General features: G+C 46.7%; 1 protein-coding gene across 1 annotated transcript in view; it reads right to left on the bottom strand.

Annotated features, from left to right (window-relative positions):
- The window catches only part of DOCK11 (dedicator of cytokinesis 11), a 123,966-nt gene that overhangs the window by 93,598 nt on the left and 11,521 nt on the right, over window positions 1-18,847 (bottom strand). The window contains exons 2-5 of the mRNA XM_056858946.1: window positions 9,318-9,434; window positions 5,866-5,955; window positions 2,045-2,127; window positions 321-390 (exon numbers count right to left, since the gene is read on the bottom strand). Coding sequence (XP_056714924.1) covers window positions 321-390; window positions 2,045-2,127; window positions 5,866-5,955; window positions 9,318-9,434 — 360 coding nt within the window. The remainder of the gene's footprint in view (window positions 1-320; window positions 391-2,044; window positions 2,128-5,865; window positions 5,956-9,317; window positions 9,435-18,847) is intronic.

Consider the following 18,847-nt stretch of genomic DNA (forward strand, 5'->3'; position numbering starts at 1 on the left):
AAAATGGGAAAAAATAATCCTGGCCTACTTTCCAGGGTGCAGCACTCTTTGTGAATTGCTTTGAAAACCTAAATGGTCTACATATACGCTAAGCATTATTATTATCTTACAAAAGATGATAGTAGCACCTTCTATTAGACTACCTTACGTTGGAATAAAGTGAGGCAAGCTGTGGGAGTTAAACATACCACTCCCTTGGCTAACAGATACTGACCGATAGCTCCCAAGATGGAGAATTCGTTTTTGCCCACTAGGTTTGGGGTAACTGTACTGTCTGAACCCAAGCAGCAATGGGGTGCTGTCTAGTTTTCTCTTCTTACCTCATCTTTTTCAAAGTCTTCATCAATTTCAAACATGTGGTTTGGAATCTTGTCTGGTCTGAAGGATTTGCTGAGAACAGAACACATTTATTTACGCAATATTGACCAATAGCTTAGATGACTTTTAAAAAAGCACCAGGCAAATTTGTGACTAATTGATGACCATTAGCCATGATGGCTAAATAGAACTTCCATGTTCAGGTGCAGTTACCCTTTAAATACCATTGTTGGAGGGGAACGTTACAAGGATGAAGCTTTGGTCTCCGTGCCCTACTTGTAGATTCACCAGGAACATTTATAATAGGACATACAGGGACAGGTTTGTGTGGTTTCCCCATTGCTGATGAGGCTGCCGATAACAGCGCAGCAGCAACAGGGCTTCCATATGGCAGATTTCCTTGCAGTTTTCCTGCCCCTCTCCTGGAACACTGGTTTCCCCCCCCCCCCATTTTAGCAGAGAGAAAAAATCAGCAATTGAATCTTGTCATATCAGTATAACATTACAGAGATACATCTTATAAGTTTTCTGAATTCTCACCTAAAAAAAAATCTAACAGTGCATTCCTAAGGAGAGTTACTCCAGTCTAAGCTCATTGAAATGAATGGAAAGAGCAGCAGGAAAAGAGGAAGACCCAACAAGAGATGGATTGACTCAATAAAGGAAGCCACAGCCTTCAGTTTGCAAGATCTGAGCAAGGCTGTCAAAGATAGGACATTTTGGAGGACTTTCATTCATAGGGTCGCCATGAGTCGGAAGCGACTTGATGGCACTTAACACACAGAGACTGGAGTAACTCTCCTTAGGAAAGAACTGTAAGTCTCTATCCCTTCACTGTGGAGATGTATGGAGAACGGTATATCTTCACAACGGGAGGGACTAGAGATTTACTCTTCTTTTTTTAAATGAAAGCCGAGACTACAGAAAAGTTGTTATACATATTGTTCTAACATTATATAAATATTACAATATTCAACTGTCATTTTAGATCAATAGGTTTAAATTAGTGACTAATCAAAGAAATATTTGTATGGATAGCATTAAAAGAGTAATATTAGATTATACAGAAAGAAACAGCTTTGTCTATATTTGACATTTGAAGGAGATCTTGTTCCTGGCAAGAAGTATTGTAAGAGGACTTTAAGTTGCATGTGTGATGTATTTGTGTTTATGTCGTATTTGTGTTTTAAAAACAATAAAATATTATTAACAACCGTTGATTAAAAATAAATAAAAAGCCCCCAGATGATGGGGGGAAGGAAAGACCACCATGGCTGGTCAGGAAATCAGGAGAAATGGCTGGTCAGGACATCAGACGTTTCCCACTCACATGGCAGCCAATCAGGCTTTACTTTGATCTTTCCCAAACCTTCTAAGCAAAGGAGATTTGAAAAAGATTGGAGGAACGATGGAGAAACCTTGAGAGGTGTATGAATGCACCACGATGCAGTGATTAAAGACCACTGAACCTGGAGAAAATAAACTGGGTGGAGCTGGCCTATGAAACAGGATGCTGGATCAGCTGGCCCATTAGTTTCATCCAGCATTGCTACTCTTTTGTTTACAATAAATAAAATAAACACACCATCACAGACTTGCTTATCACCCATGAAGGAAGGTAAGACAGAATGACAGTCTAAGAAATCACCACGCTCAAAAGTTGTGAAGTGCTGCTACGGAAAGGCGTGTCTGGAAGAGGATCCTGTTCCTCAGAAAGCTTACTTACCAGGGCAACATTCGAAAATCCCCTGAGTATTCCTCATATTTGAAGTTCACAACGTGCCAGTCTGAGCTGTATGTTTTAATGCACTGGAAAGGAAAATGAGCAAAGTTCAACGGAAGTTTATTGGGCTTGGCCACAAGACTTTTAAAATGTTACGAACAGTTGCAATGTACGCAAAACTGCAAATTCAAATAAAAAATTATATTTGCATACAGAGAGCAAGAGAGACTGTATGGGCCCTGTTCACACAAAGATCTGCTGTGGGTCCATTTAACACTTTTATTCTGACTAGCCTGAGGGTTCTCATGCATAGGAAGGTCTTTCCCAGTCTTTGTTATCTGAAATACCAGGGATTGAAACTTGCAGGCAAAGCATGTGCTCTACCACCGAGCCACAGCTCCTCCAAGCAGACTTCTATGACCGGCAGTGGCTCTCTGGGGTCTCAGGTAGAGAATGGTGTTTCCCAACCAACAGCTTTTAGCTAGAGATGATGGGGTTTGAACCTGGGATCTGTGGCATCCAGATCAAATGCTCCACAACCAACTCATGGGTTCTCTTCCCTTTACCAACATCCTCAACTGTTTAAACGCTTTGCACAATTTAATTTCCAGTCTTATTCCATCTTGTTTTGCCATTCCTGTGAGAACAATGCTGTTTTTGCAAAACACAACATTCTTCCCTCTGAAAATTAGGTAATAACATACCGTATATACTCGGGTATAAACCGACCCGAGTATAAGCCGAGGTGCCTAATTTCACCCCAAAAATGGGGAAAAATTAGGCACCCGCGTATAAGCCGAGGGTAGGAAAGGAGGCCCTTCCCCCCTCCCCGCAGGCTTACCTTACCGGGCCCCGCAGGTTGCTCCTGGCCTGCAGAGAAGGCGCGTGGGCAGGCGGCTGTGGCAAGTTCCCCCCCCCTCGCTCCCTCCCTCCACCCACCTACCTTGTTTGGCTAATTGCAATCCCCCCTGCAGAGAGGCTCAACTAGTGCAATACATTTTTTGGGGGGGAGGGAAAGAGAAATAGGCTCTCCCCCACCCCCCCACCTATTTTGCTGCTAAACTGCGGGCCAGTTCGCCCAGCCCCCTGGCTAACCTGTAGCAGAGCCAGGCTGCCGTCTCCGTCGCCCCAACTTTCCAGGTTCGTGTCTCATATTCCTCCTGCCCATGTGAGCGATTTTTTTTTTTAAGGAGGGCCGTGGCCAAAGGGGTGTGTGGGCCGGCAACCCCGCTCCATACAGCCCGATCCTAGACCATGCTCTGAGGCTGGATCCCGGGGCCATTTAAGCACGGCAGGTTTTGCCTTGGACCTGCCGCTCTCTAGGTGCGCTTTCCCCCCATCTAAATTCTCAAAACTCTGCATGGGGGGGGTCGTTTTTGAGTGTTGAGCATTCAGATGGGGCAAATGTGCATCTAGAAAGGGGCAACACCTCCCGTGCATAAATGGCCCAGGTGACATTTCCGAAGGTCCCAACCTGGCCCCGATTAAATCCGAACGAGTCTTTGCTCGTTCCACGTGCCTCCTCGGAATGGCACGCGGGTCGGGTCTGGAGCGGGCATAGCAACTGCACGGCAGGTGTGTGTGCGTGTGTGTCTTTAAAAAAAAAGGTGCAAGGAGCAACAATTAGTTGGCTGGAGATTTCCCCGCCAAGAGTGACTTTGGGCAAAAGGCGGGGGTGGAGGGGGGGAGACTCTCCATAGGCAAGGCTGCGTTGGGGATAAAGCGGCGAGCAGCGGGGACGAATGAACGGACGGGCCCGCTTCCCTGCCCGGCTGGTTAGCATCCTTCCCCGCAAGACGCGCGGTGGCACGCAGGGCAAAAGCGAGAGTTGGGCGCTCTGATCCCTTTCTCCCTGGCGTCCTCCAGGAAACATCTCATCGCTTTGCCCTGAAGCTGCTGGCCTGCCTCTCCCCGCCCCCAAGACGGAAGTCATGTAAATTAAAACAGGAAGGAAGGGCTTAAAAGAGCTGTGCTTGGGATAGAGATCCTCTTTGTTGCAGAGGACACCTGGGTGGGTGGGAAAGGGGGAAGGGTGACAATCTGGACCTTTCTTCCACTGCGTAGGCATATTTCTGCAGGGGTGCCTGCACCCCTATAAACGCGGTTCACACCCGCAGGGAAGGGGCCGCCGCCTGCCCGCGAGCCTTCCCTGCGGCCTGCGGGGCCTCCTGGGCGCAGGGAGGGGGCCGCCGCCACCGCCAGGGAAGGCGCGTGGGCAGGCGGCAGCGGCCCCCTCCCTGCGCCCAGGAGGCCCCGTGGGCCACTCCCAGGCCGCAGGGAAGGTGCGCGGGCAGGCGGCGGTAAGTTTCCCCTCCCGTATTGACCTGCGTATAAGCCGAGTTGGGCTTTTTTAGCACTTTTTTTGGGCTGAAAAACTCGGCTTATAAGCGAGTATATACGGAATCACCTCTGAAGTGGAGAACTCACCACACAAGAGTTGTCATTATGCCTTTATAATTAAAAAGAGGAAGGTATTCACACACATCATTAAAAACAGCAATTTCTCCCTTTAGTTAGTCCCAGCGTGGTGTAGTGGTTAAGAGTGGTGGTTTGGAGCGGTGGATTCTGAAGAACTGGCTTTGATTTCCCGCTCATCCACATGGTGGATGCTAAGCTGGAGAACCGGATTAGTTTCCCCACTCCTCCACATGAAGCCAAGCTAGGTGACCTTGGGCTAGTCACAGCTCTCTTAGAGCTCTCTAAGTCCCACCTACCTCACAGGGTGTCTGTTGTGGGAAGGGGAAGAGAAGGTGATTGTAAGCTGGTTTGATTCTTCCTTAAGTGGTAGAAAAAGTCAGCATATAAAAACCAACTCGTCTTCTTCTTTATTGCAGATACCAAAGAAGAAATCAGCGTAATAGTTTTTAACAACACAACCTAGCCCAGTCTAGATTCCAGCAGCTTCTGTCTTTAACAATGACATTTTGTAACTGGGTTTAAACTTTACAGGTTACTGGCATGCCCAGAATTTGTACTTAAACCTTGAGGCTGTAGTTCCTAACCATAAGGTCAGAGAAAACCATCACTTATTATATGTATCCCCTTTCTTTCCTAGACTCTAAGAAGATTAGAGCAAAATGTAATAAAACATTATAAATCTAGAATTAGACATAAACCAGTACAATTCTAAAATTCTATGTAAAACCAGGAGAAATTAAACAGCCAAGAAATAAGGAAGCCCTTTCTCAACTTAGTCTCCAAAAGTCCTCTAAAGTAGGCAAGCATTGCGCCTCAGCGAAAGCTCATTCTGGAGGCCTGGCAAAACATTACTCCAGCAGTTGGTCGGTGTATTCCTGCATTGGGTCCCCTGATCCTCCCAGCAATGATATACTGCTGCACAGCCTCTCTTTCATTTCTACCTCTGTCTACACTGCAAATCTAAATCAGGGTTTAAAACATCATGTTCCCCCCTCCCCCAAGAATCCTGGGAAGTATAGTTTGATGAAGATGTATGAATTCTCCATTAGAGATCACTAGCCACCCCTCAAGGAAATACATTTCCCAGAGTTCCATAGGAAAATGAGAACCCAGTTCAAACCTGTATCACTGCAATGCCCTGTGACTTAGCTAAAAAACCAACAAGCCATCACAGTCATCTCAAGTGACTTTGCAAACGGAGCAAGGCAAGAAGCGGGCATCCTCACAAGGTGAGAGTGTGCCATCCAAGTTCTCCTGCATCACCAATGGGGATTCTGGAGTGTGCTCAGAGAATATGCAAAGCACTGGCCATTCTGGGGAATGTTTTATTCCTTATCTAAAGGGGCAAAGAACAGAACCGACCATTTCCGTGGACACGCTGGAACATCACAGCTGGCAGCCCTTACCTCTTGGACAAAGAGACTCTGCGCCTTTTTCAGAGAATCCTCTGGCACCGTAGACTGGATTGTCCTCTGCTGGCGACCTATAACTGCAATCTAGAAGGGTGCAGGGGAGAGAAGCAGTCAAAGATTAGAGAAGGGCTATGGCTTTCAAGTCTTTAGCCAACTAGATGCCAATCAATGTTGCTTTTGAAAAGCTTAGCAATCAAGGAAGCATTTTGGAATTTGGAGCTTTGTAGCACCTTAAAGTTTAAAACATTTATGGCGGCATAAACTAGTGTAGGCTAGAGCTCACTTTGTAAGATGCATGATGTGTAGTTCAGTGAAGAAGTTGTATGGATGGTCCCAAACATACACTACAGCATTTCACAAGATGAAATTAAAAGGTTAACTGTTTCTTTTCCTGCAGAAGATAAACAAAGCTACCCTTTAAGAGCACCTGCTACCTGGCCAGTTTCAAATCTGCCCAGTTGGGATTCTTGTAGTTCAGTCTGAGTACCAAGGAAATGGAAATCATCAATTCACACAATTTTTTTCCAATGAGCGCTAATTTATCAGGAAGAGATGGCAACTATGAAACCCATTTAGGATAGCATGGAAATGCAGGTCCAAGCTATGGCACTCTCCATTCCTCTGGGAATATATTCTGAATATCCTTCAAGACACTAATGCATTGCTTGAGAGATGGGCAGCCCAGAGGCCTGTTACTGCATCCAAAAAGGAATGTTACTTCATTTATTTGATATCTTGCCAGTACCTAGATGATGAGCTCAAGGTAGCTTACAAAAGGGCAGATGATAGAATCCATAAAATGGTAACTGCAGGTTATATACTTGCACTGAAAATATTTAACCTGGGTAGGGCCAGAGGCATAAGCTCTCGGTCCTTGGTTCTTATCCTAGGACTCACATCTTGGGATCTGTCTGTGGTGGACCTGGAGAAGCCCAGATTTGTTTGTTTCTGTTTGTACATTAACTTTTGTAATTTGGACCTTTCCCTTCTTATGAGGGCCTTTGGTCCCTCATAAAAATACTTAAATAAAACAGCAAAAATAAAATAAGCCCATCACAGAAGCCTAGACACCTACACACAGAGAATACCACCACCTAATAATGCAACTCAGAAAATGGACTTAAAAATAAGCTCTAGAAATCAGAACTAATTGATGCTGTTCCCTAAATATCTGCAAGGAAGGTGTCCTCGTCTCCTCTGGAGGCAGTTGAGAACCACAACAACATATGACAAGAGCCGAAAAAGATGTTCAGCAGATTGGAGAAACATAGAACAGGGGAGGGGCTGTGGCTCAGTGGCAGAACATCTGCTTGGCATGCGGAAGGTCCCAGGTTCTATCCCCAGCATCTCCAGTTAAAGGGACTAGGCGAGTAGGTAATGTGAAAGACCTCTGCCTGAGACCCTGGAGAGCCGCTGCCGGTCTGAGTAGACAATACTGACTTTGATGGACCAAGGGTCTGATTCAGTAGAAGACAGCTTCATGTGTTCATGTGAGGAGCCGGCTCAGAGCTCCACCCATCTCAGTCTCACTGTGACACCCAGTAGCCCAGTATGGACTCACTAAACTACTCTGTATTTACTCAAAAGGGAAGCAGACCTTGAATGTAGGCCGATCCCCCTAAAACAAGGTTATATGCCAAGATTTTTCAAATTATTGTACTTAACTGTACCTTGTATGCAAATTTAAGACAGCCCTCTCTTTTTCTTGACAGCACAGCTAGGGGAAAAAACCCTTTCCAGTAAATGAGGCATTCCCTAAGGACTTAGCAGGAGATGAAAGGGGCTTGTCCTGCTCAAGGCAGAGGTCCAGGAGGCAAGGAGGGGGAGCCAACAGTACTGTATCATGGATGTGGTTCCAGCAAAGGCTGAATTGAGGCTGTACTGTTGGGCACAGGCCCCTCCCTTCCAGGAGCAGGCAGGAAAGGGGCTGTGCCAGTTATGGCGGCAAGTACTGTGACTGGGCTGAGGTGGTTCAGGGCTTTGAGAGGCTTAAGGGCTCAGCGGATGAGAGACCTCTGGTTTAGCAGCAGGTTCTGGGGTGGAGGGTTCAGGGTGCAAGTCCGAATCAGAAGGCAAAGCTGTATTTCAGGGTGTGCCAGCTCACTCAGTCTTGAGATTCTTCCTGCGCCTCAAAGGAGGCTCCTGGAGGGATCTCAACTGCCTCCCTTCTGTGCGGGCGTCAGGGGCCCATCTGCCTCCTCCTTGGCTTTTCGCAAAGAATGCTGGACTAAATAAGACCATGGTGCTTACGGTCATAAACACGAATGCATCCTCATGATGACTTGGCATACATAATAATGACATCTTAGTTGCAAACAGATACTGAGGATGCACTCTTGCTTTGCAAGTTTAAAATACATCAGGGGACTTTGGGAATTCTAATTTTCTACCTATCTTTGTTTGTTACGTTCACAGATCTGCCAAGATTGACACACAGGGCCAAAGGCAGCTCACTCTTTTTGTTGTTGTTGTCCCACTGCTGCCTCTGGTTAATGCAACACCAAGCCCTGCAAATCTGTTTAGCAGAGAGTAAAAAATCACAAACAGCGATCTGTCTCTCTTTCATGGATCTGAAAAAAACAACCCTTTGTTCTGTCTGCAGCTTAGGCTACACCTGACTGTGTGCCTGCCCCCTTCTGCCCCCTGAGTCCTTATAACTACATATAAGGCTGAGGGACATTACCCAAGTACAATGAGAACTATGCAATGCCTAGAGGCTTTTTTTTGCCCCAGCAAACAAAAAGAACATAAGAAAGGCCATGCTGGATCAGACCAAGATCCGTCAAGTCTAGCAGTCTGTTCACACAGTCGGCAACCAGGTGCCTCTAGGAAGCCCCCAAACAAGATGACGGCAGCAGCCTTCTCCTGCCTGTGTTTCAATGCACCCAATACAATAGGCATGCTCCTCTGATCCTGGAGAGAATAGGTATGCATCATGACCAGTATCCATTTTAACTAGTAGCCATGAATACCCCTCTGTGAACATGTCCACTCCCCTCATAAAGCCTTCCAAGTTGGCACCCATCACCACATCCTGGGGCAGGGAGTTCCACAATTTAACTATGTGCTGTGTGAAAAAAATACTTCCTTTTATCCGTTTTAAATCTCTCACCCTCCAGCTTCAGCAGATTACCCTGCATTCTAGTATTATGAGAGGCTTTCTCCCTGTCCACTCTCTCCATACCATGCATAATTTTATAGACCTCTATCATGTCTCCCCTTAACCGCCTTCTTTCCCAGGGGTTTTGGAACAACCTAATGATGAACAGTTTATCACAGCAGAAGCCTTCAGGACAATAAAATTTCCATCACACTCAACCCGCTTGTCTTTAATGTGCCCCAAGACTTTTTGCCCCAAGCTGAAGTAGACTTAATATGGAATTTGCCACAGTAAACTCAACCAAGTGGGAACATGGCCAAGACCACCATGCAAACAAGAGACTCACAGACACATCCTCCATGGGGAACATAAGCAGGTCTCGGAATGGATCGCTGTAAATCTGGGCTTTTCTCTGGGAGATGACATTTTCATAGTCCAGTGGTTCAATCACCTTCGTTTTTTCCTATGGGATAAAAGAAAGAAAAGCAGGTCAACAGCCCTCCCCCTTCAAGCTCTGCAAACTGGTCAGGAGCATCTACAGCAGGGGTGTCAAACACAAGGCCCGGGGGCCGGATCAGGCCCCTTGAGAGCTCTTATCCGGCCCGTGAGCCAGCCACCCCCTCCATTCTCAATCTGGGCTGCTGAGGTACGGCCTGGCCCAACCAAGTGAGATTTATGTCATATCTGGCCCTCGTAACAACTGAGTCCAACACCCCTGATCTGCAGGATGCTTCCTGTGGTATTACTGGAAACAAGTGACGCAACTCCCTCCTACGCCACACAGCCTATGACATTCCAGGCAGCTTTAGTGGCCAAGAAACTGAGCGATGAATCAAGACCACCACCACCCCGAGTTTAATTTTTGCTCTCTTCTATGAGCTCACTAGCTGACATGAGGCAAGCCACTTTTCTGCATCTACAAGATGGGGATAATAATACTGGTCTACCTTACAAGGCTGCAGCAAGGATTATGAAGCACTTGTTATTCGATAAGCTACGGCTAACTTTATGCCAGACCTGCTCCAGGGCATTTAAAGGAACTGGCGCCATCTATAGGTCACGATGTGGCAAGCTTTATTTGCAATTTGGAAGAAATCTGGTTTGCGTTTACAGGGAGGTTGTTCTTCTGAACCAGGCCCAATTAGAAAGCAGGAAAAGAAATCTGACAAAAGTATTACAAGGAAGGTCAGAAGTCCAGCCAACAAGCAACACCGTGTGACTTGTGTTCTAACTCCAGCTGCTGCCTTGTGATGGGCATGACTCTCTAATCTAATGACATAGCCCATTGCTCTGGAACTGTGAAGCCAGAATACTAACAAAACAAGGACACATAAGCCATGCTCATGTCTCTTTGAAGCTCTGGGCTTGCATAAGAAGTTACTCTGATTTTAAAAAAAACAACAGCTAGAGGTGTCCTTTTATAATGAAGGCTGGGAATTCAGAGAAGCTAGTAGATTGTAGAAATAGATCATTATAACATTATTACATTATATTTATTTAAAACATTTATATGCCTCCTTTCCACCTAAATAGGGTTCCGAAAGTGGCAAACATGAGGCATTAAATGACAGAGGAATACAGACCAATCCCCTTGGGAAGGATGTTATAAATTTTGGTGCCTCAGCTGGCAGGTGCACCTGAAGGAAGGCCTACAAAAATGACCAGAGTGGACAGGTAGGTTCATATGGGAGAAAGCGGTCCTTAAGGGATGCTAGCCCCAAGCTGTATAGGGTTTTAAAGATCATTACCAGTATCTTGAATTGGGCCCACAAGCAAATTGGGAGCCAGTGTAGATGGAACAAGACTGAAGTGAAATGGACCCTGTGACCCACTCCAATCAAAATTCTGGCTGCAGTTTTTTGTAACAATTTCACCTTCCAGACAGTCTTCAAGGGCAGCCCCATGTACAGTGCACTGCAGTAATCTATAGCAATCTTCTAATTGCCAATTTTCAAAACAAGCATGAAAAATGCCCTCCAGTGGTGCAGAATCAAAGTGATGGTTGCAGGGCCAGAGGCAAAGAAAGTACATGGAAAACTGCTGTGCGAATGCTCTGCCCCAGTTGCAAAAGCATTTGCATTCATAGCAGCAACAAGGGAATCATTGCTGTGTGAAAGAAGCCTTCATCCCAGTCCTCAGAAGGCACCTAAGATTTGTGACCATTCATAGCTCACAACCCTGATACTCAGAGGGCAAATCCTGCACACACATATCTGGAAGCACTTCCTGGTAAAATCAGTGTTGGTTGCTTCCACATGCAAAGAGTAAAAACAGATCTTTTGACATAATTGCAAGACAGACACACAAAGTTTAAGCATGCCTGGGTCTCTCCAACCTGGTACAAAATGCACGTGCTTGGAATTCTTGGAGAAAATTAATCTGCAGAAAGGAGAGGATTTGCTAGCAAATTAAAGCCCTGCTGTTATTAGAGTTTCTATGCCCTTCTGGGTTATTGCAACACACTTGACCCTGTTTTCTGGATCTCTTTCCTAAGGAGGAAACTGTCACTTGCACACTGTGTAAACACCCTTGAACACTCAACTCCCAATTCCCCATAAAACAAACAGGTTTAAATTTGGATGAAGGCAGAGAACTATAAACCAAAAACAGAAAGTGAAAAAGTAGTACGGAGGAAGCCAGAATACAATTATAATTGACTGGACGGCTTACACAAGGCAATATCTAAAATGTATCCATTTTAAAATGTACAGCTGCCTTTTAATCTACAAACAGGTTCTCACACTGGCTTAAAGGTAAAGGTCCCCTGTGCAAGCACCGGGTCATTCCTGACCCATGGGGTGACGTCACATCCTGACGTTTACTAGGCAGACTTTGTTTACGGGGTGGTTTGCCAGTGCCTTCCCCAGTCATCTTCCCTTTACCCCCAGCAAGCTGGGTAGTCATTTTACTGACCTCAGAAGGATGGAGAGCGGAGTCAACCTTGAGCCGGCTACCTGAAACCAACTTCTGCCGGGATCGAACTCAAGTGGTGAGCAGAGCTTGGACTGCAGTACTGCAGCTTACCACTCTGCGCCACAGGGCTCCAACACTGGCTTACAAGGACTGAAACAAGCATTCACCTACGGAAATCAGTCCAAGGCTCTCCACATTATGTCACCCTTGAGCAGAACCCAGAGTCTGGCTCTACAAATTAAGTTGCCTTATACCGAGGCAGATCACTGGTCCCTCTAGAGCAGCATTATCTACTGTGACTGGCAGTGGCTCTCCAGGGTCTCAGGCAGAGAAAGGTTCTTCCAAATACTGCCAACTAACTGGGACTGGACCTGGGCCTTTCTGCACACAGAGCAGGCGCTCTACCCCGGAGCTGCGGCTCCTCCCGAAAGAGGAGCGGTGGGCTTGGTTTTCCAGTGGTTGGGGTCAGGAGGGACAGGAAAGCAACCGTTACCTCCTCTCCACGGGGTGGTGGTGGGTGGTGTCCCCTGGTACTTTCTTTAATATAGGTGAGGAGGACTTTCCTTGCAGAATAGAATGGGCAAGCTATGCACTGTGTGTGTGTGTAAAGTGCCTTCAAGTCGCAGCCGACTTACGGCGACCCCTTTTGGGGGTTTTCATGGCAAGAGACTAACAGAGGTGGTTTGCCAGTGCCTTCCTCTGCACAGCAACCCTGGTATTCCTTGGTGGTCTCCCATCCAAATACTAACCAGGGCTGACCCTGCTTAGCTTCTGAGATCTGATGAGATCAGGCTAGCCTGGGCCATCCAGGTCAGGGCAAGTTATGCACTGCAGTTAGGGAAACTGTTGCACTGTGACGGTTACTCACAGGGCTATCACAGTACGTGCACTGTGTCAGTCATTTATTGATACCGCACATAGCCAGACGTAAAAAAAACACATTAAAACCAAGAATTCCAAGTATAAAATACACTGGAGACTACATAAAATCCCAAGAGGACACTACTATATACATAGATAATAAGGCAGGTCATCCCAACAAATTGCGCCTAATTTTGGACACGGCAGCACAAAATTTAGCAGTGTCAGCAGAAACCCTTGGATTTTCATCTGAGAGCAGCTTCCTTGCCCTCTCCGACTCCGAGTTATCTGAGAGCCTGTTAGTCCCAAGGACAAATACATTTGCCACAAATCTCTTCATAGTAAGGGCAGCGTGCACTGTGTGTGACTTTGCACAAGTTGGACAAACATGCTTCAGCCTCCCAGTGTTCCTTGTAATAGACAAAGATACACCCCGCCCCACTATAATTACAGGCAATTTGCACGTTTGTATGTTGCTTTGGGGGCAACTTTGCCAAAGCACAGGGCCAAGCATAGGAAAACCATGGGGGGGGGGGTGGACACAAAGGCAGCAGATACCTGGTTTTTTATTAATTTAAAATGTTTATACTGTGGCTTATCTCCTCCAACTCAAGGTGAAGGTTCCTGTTGGCCAGCATGGAGAGAGCAAGATACTCCTGAATCCTACTAAGTGTGTAAAGTGCCGTCAAGTTGCAGCCACCTTATGGCAACCCAGTAGGGTTTTCAAGGCAAGAGACATTCAGAGGTGGTTTGCTATGGCCTGCCTCTGTGTCACGACCCTCGTATTCCTTGGAGTTCTCCCATCCAAATACTTGCCAGGGCTGACCCTGCTTAGCCTCTGAGATCTGACAAGATCAGGCTAGCCTGGGCCATCCAGGTCCTATTTTAGGGGGACCCAAATTAATCCTCTGACCTACAGCGGGGCCTCTTTGTAATGGTCTAGTAGCAAAGACAGCAAGAGAGCCAGGAAACTAGCATGACCAGAGTGACATGCATAAAAGAAGCTGCTGGATAGTTCACAGGCAGAGTAGGAGCCAGGAACTCAGCACAGAAGCAACTGCGTGGAAAACCCTACCTCCTCAAAGTGACTAAAACAACCCATGCCATAAAACGTGTAAGAAACAGAACAGCTTCTTTGCCACCCATTTTGCACTTCAAAGGCTGTGGAAATTTTAAAAATTCCCCATGGACATGCCTACGCTACAAACTTAACCAGTTTACTGTGACAACATCGCTCGTGGCTCCCTGGGAGCTGAAATACTACAGAGGTCCACCACGGAATTAGAGAATTCCCAACACAAAATGACAATTCCCAGGATATGGGGAGGGGTGAAATACGGGGATTCCTCAACAGACTTCAAGACTGCTTTGTACAGAATTTGGTGTGGGAAGGAGGGAAGAGGGGACTGGAGTTGGGATGGAGAACACCTGTTTTTATTGCATAGCTTAGGATTCCCAACCTTCAGGCAGGGCCTGGAGATCTCCCAAATTTACAACTGATCTCCAGACTACAGAGATCAATTCCCCTGGAGAAAATGGCTGCTTTGGAGGGTGGACTCTCAGGCACTGCATCCCTGCTGAGCTCCTTCTGTTCCCCAAACTCCACCCTCCCCAGGTTCCACCCACAGGAATTTCCCAACCTGGAGCTGGCAACCCTAGCAAAGCTGCAGGTCCTGCTGACACAGGGTTGCCAAATGGCCTGGAGAAAAATGTCCTGTACCTTAAACAAAGGCTTAAGAGGCTGTTATAGCAAGTGATATTATTTACCACCATGCAATGAAAAGCATCAACTGTTCATTTCTACACATGAAGCCTCTATTAATGGGACAGGACATCTTTAGCCGAGCCAGTTGGCAACCCTTTGCAGCTGGCATCTGAGAACTCTCCCTTGTGTCTTCCACCGCGGCATCTCAGCGGAGCACAGCCAGTTTGTCACGGCATAAAAATTATGCTCCAAAAATGAGAACAAAGGAAGCAGAGGATACCATATGGCAGGCTCGCAACTGTCGGCCTCCACATTAACACAGCAAAGAGGAAGTGATTTAATGCTGAAATGTTCCTCTATGTCTTCATGATTAAATTTCATAAACCTCGCACTGTATGTGAAGTCACAGTTTTTCTATTTGTGCGTGTGTGTGCTTTTAACTTTTCACAAAAAACCTTCTAGCACATTACATCCCTCGTTAGGACGCGAATGACTGCAAAGACAAAATTGCAGAAAAGTGCATCACTGTACGCACTCGGGTAAAAATAGGATTCCCCCTCCACCTCTGACTTCTTAATCCACAAAGGTAATTTCATCTTGCATTACTGGAAGGCTTGTGTGAAGTCATTAAGATGAACATAAATCCTTTCAATTAGCTCCTGCAGGCCTCTGGCTATTAGGCAAAAACATCTAATCAAATGTAATATAGAAGAACACGGATGAGCAGGTGTTAGTGGCATATCTTACATGGTGATTAAATCATTAAAAGCTTGTCAGCAGGCAGGTGAACACCCAACAAGTGCAGACTCCCCCATCAAGATGCATTTGAAGGGCTGTCTTCTCCCATATGAACCTGCCCAAATGCTGGAAGAATCATCAGAGGGTCTTCTCTGGATGTCTCCACTGCCTTTGGAAGTCAGACAGATGTCTATGGAACACAGGGCCTTCTCAGTTGTTGTACCACATTTATGGAACTTCACCCCAAGTGATATTTTTCTGGCACCATATCCATCATCTCTAGAATACTAGACAAAGTCAGTCCCACTTACCAAGTTCCTGGTGGGTTTTGTTTTGAATTGTTTGTGTCACGGTTGGTTTTCTTATTTGGAGCCTGGGCCAGTGCCAAGGATTGGCAAGGTGGCAAATCTGCCAAGGCTTAGAAACATAAAAACATAGAGCTGGAAGGGACCCGAAGGGTTATCTAGTCTAACCCCCTGCACAATGCAGGAAATTTACAACTACCGGTACCTCCCCCCACACTCCCCCAATGACCTCTGCTCTATGCCCAGAGGAAGGCAAAAAAAAAAAAAAAAACTATCAGGATCCCTGCCCAATCTGGTCTGGAGAAAAATTCCTTCCTGACCCCGAAGTGGTGATCAGCCTGGGCATGTAAGACAGGGCCACAAGAGCTCAGTACCAACTATTCCCTTTTCCAGCCTGTCAAGATCATCTTGTATCTTGATTCTGTCTTCTACTGTCTTCTAGCTTGGGCTATCCATTGCCACTAGAAATGGGAATTCACCACAGAGACCCATGGAACATCACTGGTGGAAGTCACATGACTCTTGCATGCTCCTTTTAGCCCTGCCAGCTTAAATGAATGTAAAAGATTCACATGCTACTCCCTCCTTCAGAAAGGAGTGTGTGCACACATTGGGGTGATGTGCTTAGCAGAGTGGTGGTGGAGGTCTGGAGGTTACCATGCTTGTAGCCCACCTAAATCTGGATCCAACTCCCGGTTGGACTTTTATGATTTTTAAAACATCAACAATGGGATTTTACATCCATTTAACTCTGTGTTGCTTTTATGTGCTGTGAGCCGGCTTGGATGCTCCTCAGGCAGAAAAGCAGCCCATGCATTTAGAAATAAATATATATGTTTCAATCCCATGCAGCCATTACAGGCACAGAGCCCCCAACAAAGAGGGAGAAAAAAGCTTGCAGGCCCCATAACCCAACTTTAGCAGCTCATCCTTGACCGGGAAGAGGGCACACCCCTGATTTCTGCTCTCAGATGGAGCTGGCTTTTCAATTTAGTTCCTAACAGAGAAGCAATTTATTCTTGGCTCTCTCCACTCAGACAAAGGTCCAGATGCTCTCTCTCTCTCTCTCATTTAAAAAACTCAGATCTCCTTATAAAAGCAGCAGCAGGCAAGGCCAGAAAATATGTTTGCTGGAGCAGCTGAAACTTTTCCACCACAGAGGCACCCTGGGAAAGGTCTATTTCATCTGCAGATGACGTCTGCAAATAATTCTTTGCAAAGCCTCAGCTCGGCTGCCAGTGAAAGGACTAAAGTCTGGGCTGAGGAGCCCCCTAGATTCCCAGTGCAAAAACAGAACCAAAAAAGCTTGCAGAACACCAAGGGACTTCATGCAGCCGCAGCAGCAAACTAGAGGGAGAGTCTAGGAATCATGTTGTGGCTCTTAAACAAGGACCTAGAGCAGGGGAGGGGAACTCAATTGTTACAAGGGCCGGATATGAAATAAACGTCACTTGGCCATGCCATGCCATGCCTCGCCAGCCCAGATTGGGGTGGTGATGGCTACCTCAGCTGGCTCGCAGGCCAGAGCTCTCAAGGGGCCACATCCAGCCCCTCGGGCCTTATGTCTTGACACCCCTGATACCCCTGATATAGATGCCCCGGATCCTTAACCTGGATACACACAGCAGTTGGCTCCTTACACTACAGTTAACAAAGGGCTTGTCTGAATGTACTGCCATGCTTCCTGCTTTAAAAACAACGACGACGACGAAACCCCCTCTGAACTCTGCCTGCCCCAACTCTCCAGATGCCATTAGCTGAACTGCTCTGATGTCATGGCTTTTTCTTCCTATGCGCTCAGTGGAAAGACATTGGGAGGCAGGCGGATAAAAATAAATATTGAGACTATTCATGCAGAGGGAGATGTGCATTTATTAGGTACACTAAGCTTTACAGTTACAGCTGATCGGTTCCCCAGGAGAAAATGGCTGCTTTCGAGGGTGGACTCTATGGCATTATACCCCACTAAGGTCCCTCCCCTCCCCAAACCTGCCTTTCCCATGCGCCAACCCCAAAATATCCAGGACTTTCTCCAACCAGAGTTGGCAACCCTAGGTGGAGCTAATAATTTGTGGCATCCTTACTTTATAACACCCCAGCATACTCATATTTGAGGAAACTGTACCTGGAGAGGCAAATCTTTAAGAATGGATGACTGGAAGAAGCCCTGTACACATCCAGCGGGATTCTTACAGCAGTTTTTCACGTGCCCCGAGAACAGACTGAGACACCCAAGAGCTGGAATGACTCAAACAGCCCTTCCTCCATTGGGAAACGGGGCACATCGTTCTCTCCCCCAGGATTAATGCCGGAGAAAAGGAACAGAGGGCAGGTTTATCTACTTATAGCTAAACAACTTTCTAGCAAATCTCAGCTCCCGAGTTCAGAGCATGCTGGGAATACTGCATTTCCTCCCTCTAATGCCTTGCTTAATTGCCTTCTGGCTAATGTCTTCAGCCTCAAGACAGCACAGTCATTCCAAGCTCACAGAGCCCACATTGAAAACTTGCCAGATGCTTGCTACAAACCAGGAGAAACTTCCAAGGATTCATTCCCTCAGCTTGCAGCTTTCTGTCTTATGAAAACCCAGACCCAGAAAGTTGCTTCCTGCCATCAGAGGTCTTCCACATGGTCTCTGTACATGCCCTCTAGTTCTTAATGACTTGGCACCTGAGCAGATTAAGGCATTTTAAGGCCTCAAGAAGCACCCTCTTCCTATTCCACCTCGGCTGGGTCGAAGACAAGCTCCAGATGCAGCCAGACTGAACAGAAGCCCCTGCCAATTTAGTGCCTCAAATGGCTGTTTGGGTGCCAAAATGGCTCCTGCTTTTCCCCTAAACACACCACAAAAATTTGCCTTGGTTTGAGACCGGGTGGGTGCGGGGGGAATAAGAGCTATCAGGCAGAATACAATTCCACACTTTAAAAACAAATCTGGGCATGCTATATTCTCACATAGATGTCACCTGTCAAAAGAGCCAATAATATTCCCCAGAGGCGCTTAGGACCTTCTCCCAGGTCCAAATGTGGGCACACACAGACAGGATTGAACACATGAAGCAGCCTTATATGGAGTCAGATCTCTGGTCCACCCAGAGTTGTCAGCTTTGGGTTGAGAAAGACCTGGAGATTTTGGGGGTGGAGCCTGGGAAGGATGGGGACTGGTGAGGGGAGGGACCTCAGCAGAGCACAGTGCCATAGAGTCCACCAAAGCAGCCGTTTTCTCCAGGGGAACTAATCTTTGTTGTCTGGAGATCAGGTGTAATACAGGGAGATCTCCAGGCCCCACCTGGAGGTTGGCAACCCTAGATCCACCCAACCTAATATTGTCTTGCTTGAGTGACAGACTATCCA

This window comes from Euleptes europaea, chromosome 13, assembly GCF_029931775.1.
Source record: "Euleptes europaea isolate rEulEur1 chromosome 13, rEulEur1.hap1, whole genome shotgun sequence".
In the NCBI taxonomy this organism is placed as follows: Eukaryota; Metazoa; Chordata; class Lepidosauria; order Squamata; family Sphaerodactylidae; genus Euleptes; species Euleptes europaea.